General features: G+C 40.4%; 1 protein-coding gene across 5 annotated transcripts in view; it reads left to right on the forward strand.

The window, feature by feature from the left end:
- casp8ap2 (caspase 8 associated protein 2) overlaps positions 1–24,724 on the forward strand; it is a 102,935-nt gene that overhangs the window by 43,052 nt on the left and 35,159 nt on the right. For 2 of the 5 annotated variants that reach the window (XM_061812807.1, XM_061812806.1), the window contains exons 6-7: positions 3,428–3,543; positions 11,676–14,005. In XM_061812807.1, coding sequence (XP_061668791.1) covers positions 3,428–3,543; positions 11,676–14,005 — 2,446 coding nt within the window. Of the gene's footprint in view, positions 1–3,427; positions 3,544–11,675; positions 14,006–24,724 lie in introns of those variants that run through there. The other 3 variants (XM_061812809.1, XM_061812810.1, XM_061812808.1) reach the window with 3 other exon arrangements.

Consider the following 24,724-nt stretch of genomic DNA (forward strand, 5'->3'; position numbering starts at 1 on the left):
CGTGTTTCAGCTTACAAAGATGTGCATTCTTAATTCTATGATCCCAGATGAAAGGAAATATAATAGTTTCCAATCTTTTAGAGAAGGACATCAGAGAACATAGGAAAAGCATTGGAAGAGGTACAGCAATTGCGGTTGTAATATAATGTATGTAATGTCAATTTTCGAGCGCAAGTTATCTTAGTTAGATGAAAATATATGTTCAATTGTACCATAAAATGCATACTTTGTTTTATGTCTTTACAGAAAAATACAAGTATTTATGAATTAAAGTCCGCAAACTTTGACCGAGTTTCCAGTATCTGACAAACACTCCCTTTCGTGTGGTTTACCTTTGACGTTACAAGGACTTTTCTGATATAGCTTTATCACTCATAGCATTGCTTGTTGACGCCGAAGAAAATAACATTTGTTTCAAGAATTCATCAGCGTTTGTAAGCTAAAATCAATCCCTAACAATGATGAAATGTGTGGTTCAGTTTTGTCACAATTCAAATTATTCTTGTCACAGTTTACATTATTTCTCCAAAGAACCAACCTCAGAAGACTGTCAGGATTGTGCAAACAAAGAGAGCTAATTTTTCCAAAGAGATGGTGGCACTGAAGAAACAACAGGAAGCAGAATTTGCGATGGCAGAAATGAAGATGTTGAGGTTCTCGCTCGGAATGAGCAGGTTGGATAAGGATTAGAAATGAGCTCATTAGAGGGACCTCCATAGTAACGCTAAGCATGATGAGAGCATATAAATAGCATTAAAAGTCCATGTTTTGTATCAATTATTTTGTGAGTCAGTCTTTTATTTGTTTTATTACGTGTAAATTTAGAATAATGAAGTCCCCTTGGTCAAACCAGCAAAATATAACAAAGGTGTTGCATTGCATTAAGACAATTTAATTACACACAAACGCAAACATAAAATAGAGGAACCATAGCGAATATGGACATTTAGATCACACAATATGAGCTGACTGCCTAAACAATGTATAGACACCACAGTCCGAACAAATGTCCCTGTAGGCGAAGGTTATTTCCAGTGATTGAGTCATGAATCCAGTGGCGAATGTTATTAACAGCGATGGAGAAATAATCCAGAAATGTCCAAAAGAAGAGTGGCAGAAGGCAGATCAGTCGTTCCTTGTAAGAAGCCTAATTAAAAATCACCCAGTCCTTATTGTATAGGCACTTCCCAAACAGTCAATAAATATCCGCGTCTGACGACGTAGTAAAGTCCCCTCTTCTAAAACTTTGAACAAAGGTCCGTGTCAGATGATGTAATAATGTACTCTATGTAAGAAAGAAAAATAATACAGACTGATTGCAATACAATGTTATACATAAATAACTAAATATAGACACTCATAACATTATTATTTGCTAGTTATACTACTCTGTTTGCTGTGGTGTGATAATTTTAGTTTCGATGAGACATCGTGAGTGTGTACAAAATTCAGCATTGACCTCCTTGCACAGACAATGTAGGGAGCTGCTTCTGGTTACAGATGTGAAATGCAATTGTTCCTCACTACCTCGTGAGCGCCATCATATGGTAGCTTAGATACACGCACGATAAAGGAGTTCGTGGCATTTATGCTAACAGTGTAACCAGTGTGTTTAAGTGTACTTTGTTGGACAAGTCCCACAGCAATCGCAAATGTTGGAACTCAGTGTGCACACAAGGCACACCACATTGTAAACCAGTAGGTCTAATGTGGGACCTTGTTTATTTATAAGAGAATTTAAGACATTTCCGATTGTGAAAATATGGTAAAAAAAAAAAAAAAGTGGAAATATGCAGGGCTGTGAACCGTGACTGGAAGGGCACACTGTATTTTAAATGCAGGGAGCAAAATAACATTCACCATAAAACTGTTTGGGAGCATCATTCAGCTGTCAGCATGCACTGCAAACGATATTGTGCAAGCAATAATTCAGTTTTACACCAAGAAAAACTGCCGTGGAGGTAGAATTAGAGACATATGGTAAATAGGAAGCCAGCTTGCTCGAGCATGCCTTTATATGACATGTCAGAAAAGGCAAAGATTGGTCTAACATAATGTCAATTGACCTGTCCATTCGACATATTGCCCACACCTGAATCAAGCAATGAGATGGACGATAGGCTGATGTCTTTTTTTGTTTGTTTTTGTTGTTGGTTTTTGGGCACACAGTTGAGATCGATATTGACCATTTGGACAAACCAGTTAAGTAATGGGACAAAATAGTCTGCTCTGATAAGAGATAAATTGAAATCTTTGGATGCCATAATGCACACCAAATTTGGAGGCCACACCATCCTTCTAACACCATACCAACAGTGAAGTTCACAGAGGTGGGAACATGATGGTGTGGGGCTGCTTTTCAGTAAATCGTAGCCTTCTGGTAAGCTTAACATTGTTCAAGGAAGGATGAATGGGCAAATGTCCCAAAATTTTGTTGACAAAAATCTGTCATCTACGAGGATGATGAAAATGAAATGGGGTTGGACATTTCATCATGACAATGAGCTAAGACACACGGCCAAGGAAACTCTCAATTGGTTTAAAGAAAAAAAAAAAAAGAATGGCCCACCAAATCACCTGACTTGAATCTCATCGAAAATCTTTGGAATGAAGTGAAACTGAGGGTCCATAAAAGAAACCCATGTAACCTTCAAGATTTGAAGTCTGCTTATGTGGAGAAATGGGCCGAATTCAAACCAGAGCAATGCATTAGACAAGTTTCTCCATACGAAACCCATCGTGAACCTGTAATTCCAAACAGTTTTGTAAAAAGTATTAAATAGTACCAGTTGGGATGTTCAATACTTTCACACTATTACACACAACTTAATTTCTGAGTTTATTTGTTCTACTTTATTTGTATGTATAGCTGACTTGGGTTGTTCCCACTATTTGGTGAACTTTTCATCTCAATAGCACCTTTGGGAATGTATGCAGTGAGAAAATTGTTGATATGGTTAGTACTTACTTTAGCTGCTGTAGCTGGTAAGAGGATTTTTCGCCAAAGCCACACGCTCAAAAACGGATGTGCTGATTGGCCGAAGACGAACTCTACCTGCGATCGATTGCTCTTCCTCGGATCTGTGTCACAGCTCATTTGAAATTGAATTTCTAAAATTGAATCTGAAAAGATAACACTGTGAAAACATATCGATTTGAATTTTCATTGATCAAATTCGCTTTCAAGTTCATTGGACTTCAGTTCAAAACTAATAAATTCAAGTTCAAATTATCTGATTCTGCTTCAGCTTTTTAACACAATAATTGAAAATGAATTCAAATTAATTTTTTCCATGTAATTATTCAAGTTTAGCAATTAAAATATAAATTATTCAAATTCAATTTCTGTCACATACAATACTGCAGGCCATAAACATTTATAAGAAAATGATAATTGACTTTTTTTTTTTTTTTTTTTTTAAAACAGAACACCGTGCTGAACACTGAGAACAACCGCCTCAGAAAGAATATTTCTGCACTTCTATGTACAGCCAGACAAGAGGTTATGCGAAAGGATGCTGTGATTCAAAGGCTGAACCAGTCGTAAGTGTAAATATGTATATATATTGCTGGCATGTCTAAATTTGGTCAATTTCACATTTCTTCACAAATTGATACTATTGGTCAGTTCCAATGGGGTGTCATTTTAACCAATATTTTAATAGACCTCTAAAGCATTGAAAATGTCTGTCTTTTTTTGTTAATGCCATTTTTTGTTTTCCTGTAAAGTGATGGTTTTGGAGATGCAAGGTTTGACCTTGACTCCAGCGAAATGCAAAACAACAAATTAAGCTGTAAAATGAAATAATTGTGTGATAAATGCCTTTTTTTCCCCCTTGCCCAGTAGCAAGCCTGTGGCCCTAATGATTACTTCCCCCGATATCAGTGGTTCTCAACTAGTGGACTCACTTTTGGGTCACAGATACATTTTCATTGGGTCACTGGAGTTAAACTGGGGAAAAAGGAAAATGAACATTCTTTAGTTATGAAGGGCTTGGAATGCCTGTCCTAATTGTAGTTAGTGAAGATGAATTATAATGTTAATGTACTCCAACTAGTTTGAATGTTTCTTTCGGCTTGTCCCTACCGGGGTCGCCACAGCGTATCATCTAGATGAACGCACATATACGTCTAGCACAATTTTTACGCCGGATGCCCTTCCTGACGCAACCCTTCTCAGGGAGTGGAGGCCCCAGTGGGATATGAACCCACAACCCCTGGTTTACCAAACCAGTGCTCAACCCAATGAGCTACAGGGCCTACCCACTGAGCTACAGGGCCTACCCACTGAGCTTCAGGGCGTACTCCAACTAGTTTCCAGATCGAAAAAGAGCTCTGGTTCATATTCAACATGTAAATCAGTATTGACAATGGCTAAAGCCAGGTATGACACAGATTATAGAAAATGTTTTTTTTTTTTTTGTGATCATAAAAAAGGCAAACAACCTCAGTGTTTTGTGCAACGACGTGTTGCCACAGGAAGGCATGAAGCCATTACAACTCATTAGCCATTTAGAAACCAAACAACTTTCTCACAAGAACAAGACCTGATGAGATCACAAAAGTGTCCTACAGCTTCGTGTCATAGGTGTGGTCAACCCCTTGCCTCATAAGCACCTGCTCCCTGTGAGCAGCCTTCCCACGTTTGCCTTGTCTGCCCTAATTACATCATGCAAATAGACGTTGGCTCATTCTGTCTGTTGCCAGTTTGTCTTACGTTGTCGTCATGTTCCAGTGCTCCTTGTTCCATGTCATTCGGGTCATAGTAAGCTTAGACCCTGCCTTGTTTTTTGACCTTGCTTTTTTCCTCACGTTTTTGGATACCGTTGTCTTTTTGGACTGCCTCCCTGTATACCAACCTCTGCCTGTAATTAAAATCGTCTTCTCAAATTGCCCCTTTTTTCTGGAGTGATCTATTTTGTGTCCTACCCCATGTTCTGTCTTTGAGAGAAAGAACTGGCCATAACATGGATCCAGCAGACTCAGACCCGGTGCATAAAGCCCTTCAAGTGCAAGGACAATGCATCACGAAGCAAGATGAAATACTTGCTGCCCGCCATCTTTGACTGAAGAGACTATCAGAACAGGAGGACGCTATGATGCGACAGATGGCCTCACAGTTTGATGCGCTTATCAATATGATTCAGAAAAAAGAAATCGCCGGCACAGCACCCAATGCCGCCACTGTACGACTATTTCCTCGCCAATCAGTTTCATGCCGCCGCCTGGCACCTCCACTGCTGTCTCCCCACAGCTGTCTTCCAGAGAAGACCATGGAGTATCAAGTGGTTCATCTCCCAGTGCGAACTACCCTTTCTTTGAACTCCAAAGATCGCTTTCGTCATTTCCCACCTGACTGGCGCGTGGAGGCGTGGGCTCCTGCTGAATGGAGCCACCACTTGGTCCATTGTCATTCATGGACGTAGTTTGTGAAGACTATAGAGCAGGTGTTTCAATATTCCACTCCAGAACATGAGACAGCTAGCTCCCTAATCACGTTTCAGGCAGCCTCATAGACTGCGAGGAAGACAGAGATCTGCGGAAGGATGCGTCATCGCATGCTGGGTTAACAAACTGAACATAGGCAAAACACCTGTTGCCAGCCTCAAGAACACATACAACTTGGGAGGGTCCATCTCTCCCCTGAGGAACGTCAACACTGGCTGAGGACCGTGCTTCTACTGCGGTCAGTTTGGTCTTTCTGTGAGCAACTGTCATGTCAAAACTGCCAGTTCCCCTCACAAAGGCACGACAACAGTGAATCTGAATGTCACTAAGAGTGATCCTGCCTATGCTCTTCCTCAAGTTACACTACGCTCTCCGAAGCAAGAAATTCAGACAAGAGTATTCACTGAGTTTGTTTCCAATGCAAACTTACGAAACATTGTACTTATTAGGTGTATGAACCTCAGAACCTTTGAGGTCAAATGTCACCGCAACGCCTATTCTGCAGATGGGAGTTTTTTGGGCAAAATTACTCAACTGCGCCAAAGGCTCATGCTGACATTTCCCACTCAGAACGTATTAGTTTTCGCGATTATGACCTGATTATGATTATGATTTTAGGGAAGCATTGGTTGAGATTACATAACCCCCATATTGACTGGTCCTCTGGGAATGGGAAAATCCATTCCACCGCATAAGCCTTATGACGATTGACTTTCTGCCTCGAACCACACGTCCTCGTGGGAGTTTTTTTTTTTTATTATTGTTCTCTTTCTTGGGAATTACAGTCTCACAAGATCTAAAATGGGAGACAAACATCAACTCCATCCTCAAAACAGCCCTGCGAATAATATACTTCTTCTGGCTAGAGTCTATCACAAAAGCTGTTGAGACAGTTCTACACAGCAGTCATCGAATCAGTACTGTGTACTTCCATCACAGTCTGGTTTGGGGCTGGCACAAAAATGGACAAACTCTGACCTCAACAGACAATTAAAACTGCTCAGCGTATTGTCGGCACCACCCTACCCACCCTCCAGGCCTTCCATGGCACCTGGACTATGACAAGAGTGGGCAGAATCCTATTGGACTCTCCACATCCTGGCCACCAATGTTCCAGTTCCTTCCATCGGGCAGACGCTACCGATCAATGCAAGCCAAAACTAGCTGGCATTCTTCTCTCTTGCAATTAAGTTATGAAATTCTTGAACAAAGTTAAAATTCACTGCAATATGTTGTCAGTTTTAACCCTCAAGTTGTTGTTGTCACACCTCACTGGGCCAATCAGTTTTAGTAATATGTGCGATAGACCGATAGACTACCGCAGGACTAAATTTCATATACACTTGTTAAGGTCTTGATATCCTTTGCACAATTTTCATTTCACTGGACTATCGCTCTCATGGGCTCTCCAACTGCTCGAACTGCGAGAAAACTGCATTATTGCACAACTGTGAGTTCTTATGAGGAAAAAAGAAAAAGTTCCCCGTCAATGACTGTTGACGATTGTTCTTCGTCCTCAACATGTATGTTGTACTTTGGTGGCACTAACTACCGTGACAAATTCCTTCTGCGTTCTTACATACCTGGCCGATAAATGTTATTCTGATTATGTCAAGGCTGAGAAATGTGAGTTCCACCAGGCGTCTGTCTCTTTTCTGGGATTTGTGCTAGCTCAAGTTTAAATCAGAATAGACGCTAGTTAAGTAGAAGCCATGTCTAATTGGTCCACTCCCATGTCACATAAGGATGTACAGAAGTTCCTACGGTTCGCTAATTTCTACTGTAAATTCATTAGGAACCTCAGTACAGTAGCCTCACCTTTTCATGACCTTACCTCACTACACAGACCCTTTGTATGGAACCTGGTGTGTCAGACAGCTTTCCGGAAACTTAAATCGAACTTTACCTCTGCTCCTATCCTCACCTTACTGGATACTAAACAGCAGTTAATTGTCGAGGTTGATGTGTCTGATGCTGAAACAGGAGCGGTTCTCTCCCAGAAAAGTCTCAAGGATGGCAAATTACATCTTTATGCTTACCTCTCAAAAAAGCTGACTCCATCTGAGAGAAATTATGATATTGGGGGCCGTGACCTACCAGCTGTCAAGTGGCTTTGGTGGGGTTGAGGCACTTGAAGGAAGGAGCTCTGGCCCCATTTGTAGTATGGACAGATCACAAAAAACTGAAGTTTCTTAAGTCTGAAAATAAATGCTATGAAAGCTAGATGTGCTCTATTTTTCGCCAGGTTCAACTTCGTGCTCTCCTACCGACCTTGTGCCAAGAATGGTAAACCAGATGCTCTGTTGCGTATTCACTGTAAAGTAAAGGGGGTATCTGATCCCAAACCTATTTTCCCCGATACTTATTTCTTTTCTGTCTTTGTCTGGGGAATATAAACGCTGGTAAAAGACTCACTGAAAACAAAATCATAGTCCCGAAGGGTGCCTGGAAGCCAGCCTTTATGTGGTCTCGTCCTTAAGGGGAAGGGTGATTCACTGGGCCCATACCAACAAGACAGTATGTCATCCTTGCAGGGGTTGAAGAAGAAGCCTTAAGTGAGGTATTAGGCAGACAACTTCAGCTGTAGAATCAAGTGCATTTACCTCTTGTACAGGCGAGAAATTAGCTGTTTTCTTCTGCTTTTTTGCCAAAATGCCGGCTATTTGTGTTGCTGGAATTTCCTCGAATACTCTGGAGGATGGATTCAGTCTTCACACGTTTCCAAAAGACCCGATTTTTCGTGAAAAATGGATTACATAGGTGCAAAGGACAAGAGCTTTGTGGGTTCCAAATGATAGGTATGCATAGAGCTAGTAAAAAAAAGTAATGGGGGTGGGACTAATTTGTCTCACAGTTTTCTGCATGTTTCGTGTGAATTTAGAATAAATCCCCTTGGTCAAGCCAGCAAAACATAACAAAGCAGTTGTATTGAGTTTAAGAAAATTTAATTACACACAGTACAATACAACACAACAGAATACCAACCTAACACAAAATAGTACAAAGACAGTTTAGTAGCGTATAACACGAACTAACGAGCCAAACGACGTATAGTCACAAAGTCGAACGAATGTTCCAAATAGGCGAATGTTATTTCCAGTAGACAAATGTTCCGGAAATATCCAAAAGACGAAAGGAAGAAAAGAATGTGGCATCCATGTACCTGTGTACTTGTCCAAAAGCAGCAGTGGCAGTAAGAAGCTCCATCGACAGCCATCCTTGTCCTTAAATAGGCACTTCCGAACATTCCAGACATCCGCATCCGACGACGTAATCGAATCCTCAGATCCTCAGAACGTGTCAAAATAACTTAAAGTACGTAAGTAATAAAGCACCTAAGAAAGGGAAATAAAGAGAAGAATAAAGAATGAATCACTAAAATAACAATATAGACACACATAACACATAGCTCTAGTTTGATTTGAAAAAACAGGCATGATATTTACTTCCCCCAGCAGGGGTCCTCCTGAGTACGCTACATACACAAGACTTCTAAAAGGGTTAGGAAATTTAACAATTATGACCCAGTCATTTAGAATATTTCATCGGGTTCCTCAAAAAGAGCTTCAGTCTCTGAAAGGGCGTGAGAAAAATCAGAAAATCGCTCTTGTTCATCTGCCATTGCATTTGGCACATTGTGTTTTCAATGCTGAGGGCTCTAGTGTGATGTCTGCTCATGATGTCACAGAAAAATGTGGCCGCCACTGTGATGCACATTGTATAGAGTCAGAATGACTTAACTTTGTGCTTTTATCCGGTCCTAGCTCACTTTTTCCAACTATTATCATCAAATTGACTATTATTATTTGTAGTTTTGATCAAAATACTTTTTTTTTTTTTTTTTTTTTGGTCAGTGGCAATCTCAATTTCATGGTCTCCCCAAAAATAGAGTTTCTGATAGAGGTCTGCAAGTTGTTTCACGTTTTTGGAAAGGATTTTCCCCGTTCATTAGTCTTACTGTTAGTCGATCATCTGGCTTTCGTCCTGCAGTCAGTGGGCAGGCTGACAAACTGAACCAGGAACCTGGAGACTGGGCTCCTATGTCTCACCTCTCAGGAACCACACTCCTGTAGTCCAAGGCTGGTTTGGGTCAAGTTCTCACACAATTTTCTCCCCTCTGCATCCACTGGTATGTCTCCTTTCTATATTGTGCATAGTTATCCACCGACTCGGATTCCTGCCATACTCCCCGAGTCCACGTTTCCCTCTATATTGAGCTTGGTGAGACATTGCAGGAGGTCCTTGGAGCCAGCCCAGCAAATGCTACTACGCCAAGGGAAGAACCCTACAAGACTTCTGACCGTAAAAGGATACCGGCCCTGAAATTGGTCGAGTTGTGCTCGCCACCAAGCATCTTCCACTCTGGATGGGATCCCAGAAGCTCGCTCCTTGGTTCGTTGGGCCCTTCCCCATCACAAAAGTCATCAACCCTGTCAGTATAACACTTCGGTTCCCAAAGTTGATGTGGGTCCACCCAGGTTTCATGTCAGCCTGCTCAAGCCTGCACGGCTTTCAGGTCCCCTCCTCCTCCCCAGGTCCATGGACCGGGACGTTGTATTCTCAGTGGCGTGGCTGTTGTCGTCTCATCGGGAAGCTGGGACAATCTGTAGGCTGGGAGTGCTACGGGTCTGAGTAGCATTCTTTGATTTTGTCCACGTTTATCTTCGACAACACGCTCATTTGGGAGTTCCATGCTGCATGTCATGAGGCTCCATGGCCGTCCGGTACGGGCTGTTGGTGAGGTGCGGTACCGTCAATGGTCATGCCCCTGGCTTGTACACACTTGCTCCTGTAAGCAGCCAACATGTACCTTATCTGCACAAATGACACCAATTATATACCACGTCTCTTTCTGCCTATTGTCAGTTCGTTGTAGATTGTCGTCACGTTCCAGCATTTCTTGTTCCATGTCATTTGACTCTTTGTAAGCTTAGACCCTGCCTTGTTTTCGACCTCGTCTTTTGCCTCACGTTTTTGGATACTGTTGCCTTTTTGGACTGCTTGCCTGTGTACTGACCTCTGCTTGTCATCAAAAACAATTTCTCTAACTGGCCCTTGCCTCTGGAGTTGTGCATTTTGGGTGCTACACCGTGTTCTGCCTTTGACATTTTGTGCTCAAAGCAGGAACTCGATGTTTCTTACAATGTGGGAAATTGTATTTCCAACCTACACACAATTGCAGAAGACCTTTTCTTACAGCTATGGATATGTTGAGAGAGGTGTTTGACCAATTCTCGCTGGATCCAATGAAAAATATGCCTCCTTCAAATAACAGTCAGATAATTGACGATATGTCGATGGCAAAAACAACAAACCACAACCCACATCAAGGCAAGGTGATGTCTGCTCATGATGTCACAGACAAGTGTGGCGTGTGCAATTTTGAAGCTTGCAGCAAGATTTGAATGTTGCCTCACCTCAGATTATGGGCAGTTTGGGTATGGGCACCACGTTGATGAACAAGAATGTGTGCGCACAAGCGTGCAGCGACTGCGCTTGTGACCGCCTAGAAACTGTCAGATGTTTAATACATCAATCGATACTTGTTTATATTGGCATTGAATTCTAATTATAGACAATGAAAAAACATGTTCAAAGTTAATTACAAATGTCTTTGTAGTTCCAATAATCATAATGGAGATTATAACTTTTTTTAATGTTATTATTGATTACAAGTGCTATTATAATTATTCTTATGTTACTATAAGAATTAATTTATTTGAGCTTCAGGTTTACTTTCTAAATACTGCGGAATCATGAAGTCAAGGAGTTTTGGTTGAATTAGATAATTCAGAATTGTAGTTTTGTACTGAACATTTTAGAACACTTAACATGAAGTATTTTGTTCCAACCATTAAGAACACTCACAAATCCAATACATTTCATTACTCAATCACAATCTAAAAAAAGTATTGCTTCACAATTATTTTTTTTCAGAATTATTTCACCATATGACAAAGGGTTTTTATAAACTTCACCTTTAATGTAATGCAGTGAGATGTTTTTTTTTGTTTTTTTTTTCTCCAATTTGTGAACATTAGCGACGTGTTTATTAATATTGGAACAAGCACGTAAAATTGCTTGCTGAGCACTACACTGACAACATATGAAATCTGAAATGTGCCCTCTGGTTCCCTTTTATTTCCCATCCAAGCCACATGAGTATAAATTAGATTTCTACACTAAATATGAAGTAATCATAATTTAATTCAATCATTTCTCCACAGGTCAATGAAAGGTCATCATTCGCGAGTGAATCAAGTTCATGATCCAAACTTCTCTCGTCAGGCCCTCACTAGCTCCATGAGTCGAACTTCAAAATCTAAAACGCCCAGTCCTTCCAGGCACTCTTCTCCTTCTCAAGCATCATCATCATCAAGGGATAGTAGTCTTCCAAAGGATCACCTTCGACCACCCAAAACAGAAAATGATAGTCCTCATAACAAGGCCAGTGCCTCTTGCATTGTGACAAGAGTCTCTTCTTGTAGCCATTCCAAAGGTTCCTCAAGTGGACATGGTCAATTGTCTTACAAGCAGAATCAACATTCTATCAGCAATTCTGTCATTAGTTCATCAACTCGACATTGTGGGTCAGATAAGCATAAAACCAAATACAGAGAACAACATTGTCAGAAACTTGTTACTCAAGACAGAAAGTATAGAATAAGTTCAGCTTCTAAAAGGAACGATTATGCTGGAGAAAGGGACAGGTCTCGTAATATAGACAAAAACATTAGAAGACGATATGATTCCAGGACAGGTAAAAGGAGGGACACCAAAAATTTTGATGGCTATCACAGATCAGAAAGGAGTAAAAGCCCTCCAATAACTAATTTGCATTCACAATGTTCCTTGGATGCCTGTGGAGGGAGAACCAGAGAATGGAGACATGAAATACCCCTCCTTGATTCTCAACATTCAACTCGTCATAGCTGCACAAAGGACTACTGTCGACGTGAAAAAATCAAAATTACTAATGAACATTGCAGTTCACAGATGGAAAATTCTGACTCAAAAAAACAGAAGAGGTCTTCAACAAATCCGCAAGAAGATAGCTACGATTTTTCCAATAAGAAGCAACGGAATAGGCTTTCAAAAAAATACCAGTGGAAGGGAGACAGACAACATAAAGAAATTACTTGTAAGCAAAGAAGAAATACTACATCTGAAGAAAGTATCGATGAAAACCAGCCATCAGAAGAATCCCGCAATGCCATTAATATGGTAAAACGAACAAAATTTCAGAAAACATCAGTCAAGCAACCAGTGGAGCATAACTGTCAAAAGTGGAAAATGAGCTTCATGGAAACACTAAATTTAACCCTCTCACCACTTAAAAAAACAGTACCTAACAACACCGGCCAGGATGGACTCACTGCATTGAATCTTATATTTGAAAAAGGACCTGATGATAATTTGCAAGTTCATAAGCATGTGATCGATAAAATTGACAACAATGAATTACAAGATAATCTGGAAGAGTTACCTATAGATTTTGTTGCAACTTCAGAAAAGTTGCAAGTGAAAGATGTTCTGGAAAATGACAAAAGCCATGGTGAAGCCTGTTTAGCTCTTGGGCAGTCGGAAGGCACTTCTTTCCAAATTATTTCATCTAGTCAATCCATAGATTTGGCAGTGAATTGCATGGTGCTGGATGGCTCTGCAAAAGATAATACTTCTCGAACCGAAAAAGATTGGAACTATGAGGCCAAATCGAAATTTAGTCCAGACAGCCATTTAGATTCCCATGAACAACCAGATCTAACTGGTAATGGCAGTTGCATATTTAATAACATGAAAGGTAAAGAACCAAGCACCCTTTTACAAAAAGTAGACTGTGAAAGCCACAAATCTCAGTCTAGTGCTGTTGCACAACACGGTGCTTCATTTGAAATTTCCAAAAGACAAGTACCTCCCACCGTATCTCTAAATAAGGGGATGGAATATGCAAGCACAGAAATTGATCTATTTCTCCCTGAAGATGGTATCAAGACTAATCCAGGATGTCAACAAACCTATCTCATCACCCTACCTCATGACTCACAACCTGGAGTGAATCATTCTTTTTTTTCCAGTCCCACGATTGAGAAAGTTTCATGTTGTGCTCATGATGATTTCAAAGATGCAGATGCTGTATCCAGTACTATAGGTCTAGAATTAGTTCCTCGAAAGGGGCTTAGTTTGCCTGAGACAATGTATGTTTTCATGAATGAGGATAATAGTGGCAGCTCAGACATTGCAGTTGACCTGAGTTCATCCAATGGCTGTATTGGTGTATCAAAGGTCAGCAGCACAACAGAAGAAATTGTTCTCCCAAAAAGTGATTGTGAACTCTTTGTCACACTAAAGAAAAATCTTTCAAAAAACAAAAAAACAAGATACGTTGAGCCTTCCAGTTCAGTGCTGTTACTTCATGATGAGGACTCAATGATACGCACATTTAGCCATCTAGAGAGAATCCCAGATCCAATCAGCCCCCTAAGGAGTCCAATCCACCAAACGAAGACAATTAATATTGTTCATGGAAACCCTGGGCATATCAAAAGCCTACAAAAAGGTAATGTTGGTAATCACCATAGTGTTCTCTATATTGTATATTATAAGTTCATGGGTATTTGGTGTCCTGCTGTGATTCTCACTGTTTCATATGAGATAATTTACGGATATTAGCCATTCCATTGAATTGGTGCCATTTGCTATGGAAACTTGAATAGGGGTTTTTAAAGCTCTTAATCTTATAGTACTCAAAATGTGATTTGGCCCCTCTCAGGCATTTTTATTTTCTTTAATGTCATTGTTGTAGTTTACGCAAACTCCTCATTTGAGTAACAAAGTGAGTTTTTAGGATTGAATTAACTAACTCTGTAACTATTTCCAAATGGCCTTTATGGTATTCACGTTGACACTAAGAATTTAGATGACAGCACTGTGGTTCAAATTTTAACCTTCCAAGCATAGTTGAAATATCAAATTTACAGAAAAATTATTGTGCAGTACTTTAAGCCCTCCCATGGCTTGCAGAGGATGTGAATGATGCAATGTCCTATAGACCCATGTGACTAGGTGTAGCATTCAAAACTTTTCTGAGGGTGTAATGTTTTAGTTAGCGTATCAAGACTAAGTGAAACCCCAGTGACACCACTAATGAAAATAGTATAATTGGGATAAGGACAAAAGTACATTTCTAAAGGATTCCAATTATATTTAATTATTATATTTTAAGAAGCGTGGACAATAAAATGCTATTTTTCAAGTCTTTACGGTAGTTTAAACTGATCTCTTAAATCTTTCAAATATTCAATCAAATCAATGCACATTACAATTTCTAAAATCAAATTTAATTTCCCTGATTGCCACTTTTTTTTAACTGAGACAAATGCATCAATTTGGTGGAATGGTCGATTTAGTTACTGTAATTTAGTATACATACAGCCAGGTCCATATTGGGTTTTTGGCTTTAAACACCACGCCAATGGATTTGAATGTATGCATTTGCAGTTATTCTTTTCCTTTATATCCATTGTGGTGGTGGTTAGGAGACATCAATGACACTGGTCTATTCCCCAATATTTATAGACCTGTGTATGTGGATTATATTTATGTAACCTAGAACCTTTAGTTGGATTGTGTACTCCTATGCATTGTGTCAACCAGATTTTAAACTACGCAGTGCCTTAAGATATTCATACCACAGATTTTTTTTTTCATATTTTGCCACCTTTTAATCACAAACCTAAATATTTACATTGGGATGTTATCTGATTGACTAACCTAAAGTACCAAATAAATGTAAAGTGGAATGTACATGCTACATAGTTTTCAAAATCTTAAGCAAATACAAAATGGTAAAATGTGTACGTTTATATTCAGTTCTTCTGCGTCAATACATTGTAGACGTACCTGATGCTTTAATAAAAACTCCATCCATCCATCCATTTTCTTAGCCACTTATCCTCACAAGGGTCTCAGGAGTGCTGGTGCATATCCGGCTGTTAATGAGCAGGAGGCAGGGTACACCCTGAACTGGTTGCCAGCCAATCGCAGGGTACATTGAGACAAACAGTCGCACTCACAATCACACCTAGAGGCAATTTAGAGTGTCCAGTTAATGTTCCAAGTTTTTGGGATGTGGGAGGAGACCTGAGTGCCTGAAGGAAACCCACGCAGGCACAGGGAGAACATGCAAACTCCACACAGCGAGGGCTGGGATTGAACCCGGGTCCTCAGAACTGTGATCCCAACGCTTTCCAGCTGCGCCACTGTGTCGTTCTTTGCAGATCGAGTCAATTAAATTTTTTCTTCTTTGAAAAATAACTCATGTTTTTAGGCAGATTGGATGCAGAGCCTCTGTGAAGAGCAATTTTCAATTCTTTTCACAGATGCTCAATGGGATTGACTGTAGGTCTGAACTTCGGGTGTTTTTAACACAAGATTCCGTCTTTAAGGTATGCATCTCGGAATGTGACACATTTTGAGCGACGAAAAATAATACAAATATTTTCAATATTTTGAGATCACAATAATCTTACAATTTACAATGACAATTAACCAAACAAACAAATAAAATACTTTGTTCAGATCCTGTCCAGTTTTGGTGTCACTGGGCTTTCTGTGCATGCCACGTCAAGTGTTGTCAAACATCTCTGAAGAAAGTGAATTTTGATCACTGAAATTTGTTTTTTTTTTTTTTTAATTTTGAAAAAACTTTAAAACTTTGTCTAAAGAAAACCTGATACACATTTTTGAATTAAATAATACACTTCAATTGGACATATTTATTTTCCCAGGCCACACCGAGCCACAACATGAGGATGAAAGAGCCACATGTGGCTCCGGAGCCGCGTTTTGCTGACCCCTGATCTCACAAACGGTCACAAACGTTTTTTAAATTTAAAGTTACTTGATTAATCCGATGATCTACCAGTTTGAAACACACTTCTCAAATAAATTTGCTCAATTGTAATTCTCTTGTCATGTTAATATAAACATTTATATAAGGAGAGTGCTCATGTTAATGATTTTTCACAATAGTCTATATGAAACAGTTTATGAATAAATGCCTGCGTTTACAATTCCAAACGATCACTTCTATAACATTCCATAACCGAGAAAATCACATCTCGAGTGAGTTATTTTTAGAAGAGCCCTTCGGGGTACTCATGGTGTGCTGGTGAAGGCTACCTGATGCCCGAGGGCACCATTTTGCTGATTCTTAAAACCATTGATTGTATTTTTGGCCCTATGTTTGGATCATTATCTTGATGGAAGATTAATCTTCCCAATCTTGAGTCGTTTGCAGCCTCCAACAGGTTTTCCTCCGGGATGGCCCCGTGTTTATATGTATCTTCCCATCAACTCTGAGACTCATTTCCCCTGTCCTTGCTGAATAAAAACATTCATCCAACCATCCATTTTTATAAACAGCTTATCGTAACTAAGGTCGTGGGTGTGCTGGCACCTGTCTCAGCTGACGTCGGGCGTGAGGCGTGGTACACCCTTAACTGGTTGACACCCAATCGAAGGGCACAGATAGACCAACAACCATTCACATTCACACCTGCAAACAATTTCTTTCAATTAACTTCCTGAGAAAACCCAAGCAGGACCGGTGGGGTGCTGACAGACATTCCAGAAGCTGATCAATCTCGCTCTGATTTCTATATAGTTATTTATTGATGTATCAACACACCTTCTTCTTCTTTTCCTTTTGGCTTGTCCCAATTAGAGGTTGCCACAGCGTGTCATCTTTTTCCATTTTAGCCTATCTCGTGCATCTTCCTCTCTAACACCCACTGTCCTCATGTACTCCCTCACAAAATCCATCAACCTTTTCTTTGGTCTTCCACTCGCTCTTTTGCCTGGCAGCCTCAGCACCCTTCTACCAATATACTCACTCTCTCGCCTCTGGACATGTCCAATCCATTGAAGTCTGCTCTCTTGAACCTTATCTCCAAAACATCCAACTTTGGCTGTCCCTGTAATGACCTCATTTCTAATCCTATCCAACGTGCTCACTCCGAGCAAGAACCTCAACATCTTCATTTCTGTCACCTTAAGTTCTGCTTCCTGTTGTTTCTTCAGTGCCACCGTCTCTAATCCGTACATCATGGCCGGCCTCACCACTGTTTTATAAACTTTGCCCTTCATCCTAGCGGAGACTCTTCTGTCACATAGAACACCAGACACCTTCCGCCAGCTGTTCCACCCTGCTTGGACCAGTTTCTTCACTTCCTGACCACACTCACCATTTCTCTGTATTGTTGACCCCCAGGTATTTGAAGTTGTCCACCCTCGCTATCTCTTCTCCCTGGAGCTTCACTCTTCCCCCTCCGCTTCTCTCATTCATGCACATATATTCTGTTTTACTTTAGCTAATCTTCATTCCTCTCCTTTCCAGTGCGTGCCTCCGTCTTTCTAATTGTTCCTCCGCCTGCTCCCTGCTTTCAGTGCAGATCACAATATCATCTGCAAACATCATAGTCCAAGGGGATTCCAATCTAACCTCGTCTGCCAGCCTATCCATTCCTACCGTAAACAGGAACCCTGATGCAGTCCCACCTCCACCTTAAATTCTTCTGACACACCTCCGGCACATCTCATCACTGTTCTCCTGCCCTCATACATGTCCTGTACTATTCTAACATTTCTCCTCCACACCAGACTTGTGCATGAATTACCATAGTTCCTCTCTTGGTACTCTGTCATAGACTTTCTCTTGGTCTACAAAGATACAATGTAGCTCCTTCTGACCTTCTCTGTTCTTTTCCACGAGCATCCTCAAGGCAAATAATGTATCTGTGGTACTCTTTCTAGGCATGAAACAATAATGTTGCTTGCAGATACTTCTGTCCTGAGTCTAGCCTCCACTACTCTTTCCCATAACTTCATTGTGTGGCTCATCATCTTTATTCCTCTGTAGTTTCCACAGTTCTTAACATCGCCTTTGTTTTTAAAAATAGGGATAAGCACACTTTTCCTCCATTCTTCTGGCATCTTCTCTTCTGCTAGTATTCTATTGAATAAGTTGGTCAAAACTCCACAGCCACCTCTTCAAATTGCTTCCATACCTCCACTGGTACAGTGAAGAAAATAAGTATTTGAACGCCCTGCTATATTGCAAGTTCTCCCACTTTAGAATCATGCTGGGGTATGAAATTTTCATCATAGGCGCATGTCCACTGTGAGAGAGATAATATAAAAAGAAAAATCCAGAAATCACAAAATGTTTTTTTTAAATAATTTGTGTGATGCAGCTGCAAATAAGTATTTAAACACCTGTCTATCAGCTAGAATTCTGACTTTCAAAGACCTGTTAGTCCGCCTGTAAAGGTACACCTCCACTCTATGTATTATCCTGAATCAGTGCTCCTGTGTGAGGTCGTTAGCTGCATAAAGACACTTGTCCACCCTATGCAATCAGTAAGACTCAAACTTGTAACATGGCCAAAACCAAAGAGCTGTCCAAAGACACCAGAGACAAAATTGTGCAACTCCACACAGCTGGAAAGGGCGATAGAGAAATTGCCAAGTAGCTTGGTGGGGAAAAAAAGGTCCACTGTTGGAGCAATCATTAGAAAATGGAAGCAGCTAAACATGACTGTCAAGCTCAATCGGAGTGGATCCGCATGCAATACATCTCCTCGTGGGGTCTCAATGATCCTTAGAACGGTGAGGAATCAGACCAGGACTACACGACAGGACTTGGTCAATGACCGGAAAGAGCTGGGACTACCGTTTCAAGGTGACTGTTGGTACTACACTACGACATCATGGTTTGAAATCATGCTTGGCACGGAAGGTTACCTTGCTTAAACCAACACATGTCAAGGTCCATGTTAAGTTTGCCAATGACCATTTGGATGACACAGAGGAGTTATAGGAGAAAGTTTATTTGGTCAGATGAGACCAATAAGGAACTTTCTGGTCGTAATTCCACTAACCGTGTTTGGAGGAAGACTAATGATGAGTTCTATCGCAAGAACACCATCCTTACTGTGAAGCATGGGGGTGGTAGCATCATGCTTTGGGGGTGTTTTTCTGCACATGGTACAGGACGACTGCACTGTATTAAGGAGAGGATGACCGCGGCCATGTATTGTGAGATTTTGGAGAACAACCCCTTTCCCTCAGTCAGAGAATTGGGTCTTTCAACATGACAATGACCCAAATTACACAGCCAGGAAAACCAAGTAGTGGCTCTGTAACAAGCACATCAAGGTTCTCGCATAGCCTAGCCAGTCTCCAGACCTAAACCCAATATAAAATCTTTGGAGGGATTTTTGGAACTCCGTGTTTCTCAGCGACGGCCCAGAAACCTGTCTGATCTAGAGAATATCTGTGTGGAGGAGTGGGCAAAAATCTCTCCGGCAGTGTGTGCAAACCTGGTGAACAGATACCGGAAACGTTTGACCTCTGTAATTGCAAACAAAGGCTACTGTACCAAATATTAACATTGGTTTTCTCAGGTGTTCATATTCTTATTTGCAGTTGGATCCCACAAATAAATTGTTTGAAAATCATACATTGTGATTTCTGAATTTTTCTTTTTCGGATATCGCTCTCACAGTGGACATGCACCTGCGATGAAAATTTCAGACCATGATTTTTAAGTGGGAGAACTTGCAATATAGCAGGATGTTCAAATACTCACTTTCTTCACTGTATCAAAAAAAAAATCCTGGAGATCACTGATCAGCACCCAACTGTGAAATCTGTCATTATACACACAGGGGGCCTTTAATGTTCTCAAGCAGAGAGGTAATGATATGAGATTTCATTGATACAACAAAAGTGCAAGGTTTGGATGGAGGTTTTTATAAGCGGACCTCTCCCACTTCTATGATCTGGAGAAAGTTTCTCAAAACTCTGTCAATTAAATGAGCAGATAAGTGAAGTGTGCACTGTACTATCCGTGAGTTTCATTGACAACTTCTGCCTTTTTTGGGAGCGTAAACATCTTTACAAAGCAGACTGTTTCTGTCTAAATAGACAAGGGGTTAAGTTATTGGCTCCCAACATTTTTTTGTGCGTAATTCACTGTAAAAAAAAAAAAAAAAAAAAATTTTTAAAAATCAAGGACAAAAGGATGCAGTTCCTCAACAATCAGAGGAACAAGAGATTAGGCAAGGCAAGGTGGACAAAGACTCATTTAGGTCATCCAAAAAATCAGAAGAGCAAATGACAAATGGAATGTGCCAGCACTTTAAATCTCCCACACTTCTTCCTGCCCCCTTGCAACGATCCACACCTCAGGATTTCTTCTCTACAACTAAAACAACCAACAATCTGCAGTAGTTGTTCGCTCCCCTCTCCCAGTTTGAATGTAATGTTGTGTCTGATGGATAGAATGAATACTATTGTCAACAACGGAGTGGGTGGTAGTATATCTCTTATTTTCAAATCATTTCAATGTTAAGAAATTATACTGTGTGATTTTAGCTCTTTTTCATATGTCTTTTTAGTTAAAGGTAACCCAAAGGTTTTAATGAATTATAGACCTCCAATATACAATAAGAAATTTATGGAAGATTTTTCAGAACTGCTGTCAGTTATCTGTCCTGAGTACAGCTGTTTTGTCATAACAGGGGACTTTAACATTCATGTTGACAATAACATGGAAAAAAACATCCAAAGAACCTTCTGCCATAATAGACACATTTGACCTCTCTCAACATATTAAGAGTCCAACTCACACTCAGTCACATCTTAAACCTTGTCATCTCTAAGGATGTTGAAATTCTATTGATTGACATAAAGGTAATGAATTTATGACCATTTTTGTGCATTTTTTTGAATTACAGATTCTTCCAAAAGTTCACACAACCTCTCTCCTATTAGGAAAAGCTACATAAATGAGAGTACTGCCACTAAGTTTATGGAGACTGTGACTGTCCCACAGACTGTAAATACTTAAACAGTTGATGATTTTTTTGGGACAATTTCACCTCAGAATCTCAAATGTCATGAATGCTGTTGCTCCTGTTAAAACTAAGACCATCCTGAGGCGACCTAGAACACCGTGGAGGAGCACAATGATCGTCAAGCGCTCAAAACCAAAGTGTAGGAAAGCAAAAAACACGTGGAGAAAAACTAAACTCCAAGTTGACTATGACCTCGACAGTATCTTTGTAATTTTAACCAAGAGTGAATTAGGGCTAGACTTCAACACTTCTGATCAGTAATGTTCAGTAAAAACATCAACAATACTTGCACTCTGTTTACTGTGGTTGACAAGCTCACAACTCCTCCAAATCAGATACCTCCAGAATTTTTAACAGCCAATGAATGCAATGAGTTTGCCTGTTATTTTTGTGAAAAAATACAATCCATCAGGTCAAATGTCAGCCCAAATCAGTAAACTCAATACCATTTAATTTATTTCAAAACTATTGTGAAGTCAGTGCTGATTTGCAGCAAATAATTGCTCACTTCAGTCTGGTGAGTTTCCGAAAAGCTCTTAAAGTAGCTGCTGGTAAGCCTCTTTAAAAAAAAAAAAAAAAAAAAAAGACTGGACGATTCCATGTTGGCAACCTATCGACCCCATCTCAAATCTCCCTTTCATAGCCAAGACTCTTGAGAACATTATTTTTATCAACTCTGCAATTTCTTGCATTCAAATTGACTTTTTGAGGAATACTGACAAAGGAAATGTGTCCATTTTGGTCTTGTTGGATCTCAGTGCAGCTTTTGATACGGGAGATCATAAACTGTTGAACAGGTTGGAATTGTGGGTAGGACTAAATGTAACGGTCCTCAAATGGTTTAACTTCTACCTTTTTTGCTGTTAGTAAACACCTGGAGTATATCTTTAAAAAACAAAAGACCAAGTCCTAAACCTTGATTCTGACCTGACTTTCAACAGTCATATCAAATCAATCACAAAACCTGCCTTTTACCATCTGAAAAACATATCTTGAGTGAAGGCTTGGATGTGTTAAACAGACCAGGAAAAGCTCATCCATGCTTTTATCTCAAGTAGACTTGAGTACAGTCATGGTCTTCTAACTGGAGTCCCCAAAAGAGCATTGAACAGCTGCAACTCATTCAGAATGCTGCAGCTCGAGTTCTGACCAGAACAAAGAGGTAAGAGCATATAAGTCCTTGTACTGGCTTCAAGTCAGCTTTTGAATAGATTTTAAAGTTCTGCTACTGGTCTATAAATCACTAAATGCTTTCAGTCCTGAATACATAAAAAAATATGTTTGCGGAATACAAACCCAGTAGAGCTCTGAGCTCAACAGACAAGTCAAATCCTATTAATAGTGGAATGAAAACATGGTCAAGCAGCCTTTTGCTTGAATGCTGCACACAAATGGAATAAGTTGCCAATAGAGGTGACGTCAGCCCCAAACTGGGAATGTTTTTGAATCCAGGTTGAAAACTCTTTCTCATGCTTTTTAGAGTATTTCCAATTTTAATGATATTCCCTCCACTTTACGTTGTTTTTAATTTACTTATTTTTTTAAATATATATTTTTCTTGTCTTTTACATTTTTATGCTGTTGTAAATGTTTTACCTCTTTATTCAAATCCTTTTAATTATGTAAAGCACATTGAGTTACCTCATGTATGAAATGCCCTATACAAATAAATTTCTTTGCTTTGCTCAGCAGAGGTACCAATGTAGAATTTTACATTCTATGTGTGTACAAGTCTTGATCATGAGCTGAGGGGAAAAAAATAGTAATAATGCTTATCTGGTATTGTTCAGAGGGGCAGGCAAAATATGGAGCCCCCGTGGGCCGTAGTTTAGGGATCACTGACCAATCCCATCTGTTTTATCAGACAGACTCTGAAAGGTCCTTGTTTCTCTTGAAATTGCACCCTTATCTGAAGGTTGTTTATCTAAATGTTGATTCACCACAGACTACACGGTGGTGCGACTGGTTAGAGGTTCTGCCTCACAGTTCTGAGGAGCGGGTTTCAAACACCAGCCTTCCCAGAATTCCGCCTCTGTGGAGTTTGCATGTTCTCTCTGTTCCTGCTTGGGTTTTCTCCGGCACTCCGGTTTCCTCCCACTTCCCAAAAACGCCTTCATCAGAGACTAAATTGGCTTTAGGTGTGATTTTGAGTGCGAATGGTTGGTTCTTTCAATATGCCCAGCGATTGGCTGGAAACCAGTTCAGCGTGTACCCTGCCTCCTGCCCGAAGATAGCTGGTATAGGCTCCGGTGCTCCCATACAGCCCTTATGAGGATAAGTGACATAGATAATGGATGGATGGATGATTCATCACACATTTGAAATTCCCACCTATTAAGAGACACTTCACAACACAGAGTTCTTACATTTTCTTAAAGTGCATATTTATTTGGTCATCAAAATTTAGAATTGAAAACTCCCTTGTGAGGATAAGTGGCTTGGAAAATGGATGACTGGATTTTTCCTATTGTTCCAACTGTCAAAATATGGTGATCTTCTGTCGGCATGTTTTCCCCGCTTGTATGCCACTTGTTTTCGGGATCCTGTCCTTTTAGTCACGACCCACAGCTCGTGACCATAGCTCAGGGGTAGGAACATAAGATTGACTGGTAAATTAAGAGTTTTGCTTTTCGGCTTAGCACTTTCTTTACCATAGTGGACCAGTACAGAGTCTGCAATACTGCAGATGCTGTACCAGTCAGCCTGTCGATCTCTCAGTCCATTCCTCCTTCACTCGTGAACAAGACCCCAAGGTAATTGAACTTCTCCACTTGCACCAGGATCTTATTTTATACTCTGACACTGGTCATACAGGGATCGAACAGCACGTATCAGCAGGTTCGTTACCCCATACTCTAGAAGAAATCCCCCACAGGACTTCAAGAGAGGTCAAACGCCTTCTCAAATTCCACAAAACACAGGGTGAAGATCTGGTCCACTTTTTCACAGCCAGGATGAAAACCATACTGCATACATCCCGATGGACCATCCTCTCCACCAGTCCTGAGTAGACCTTACCAGGGATGGTGAGGAATATGATCCCACTGTAGTTCGAACACACTTTTTGTGCCATTTTAAAAAGGGGGAACACCACCCGAGTCTGCCAATTCAGAGGTCCTGATGTACATGCAATGTTGCAGAGGCATGTCAGTCAGGCCAGCCAAAATCCAAAGACTTTGGTAACTGCCACTGAGGACCTCAGTGACCTCAACCCCGGGGATAGGAGAGCACCTCTCAGAAATCCAACACTTTGCTTCCTCATGGGAAGCTGTCATTGAAATTGATGTTTTTGAAGTGTTTTCCTCGCCGACTCATGTCTTGAGTCAAGGTCAACCGCACACCACCCCCAATATACA

This window comes from Syngnathoides biaculeatus, chromosome 23 (assembly GCF_019802595.1).
Source record: "Syngnathoides biaculeatus isolate LvHL_M chromosome 23, ASM1980259v1, whole genome shotgun sequence".
Classification (NCBI taxonomy): Eukaryota; Metazoa; Chordata; class Actinopteri; order Syngnathiformes; family Syngnathidae; genus Syngnathoides; species Syngnathoides biaculeatus.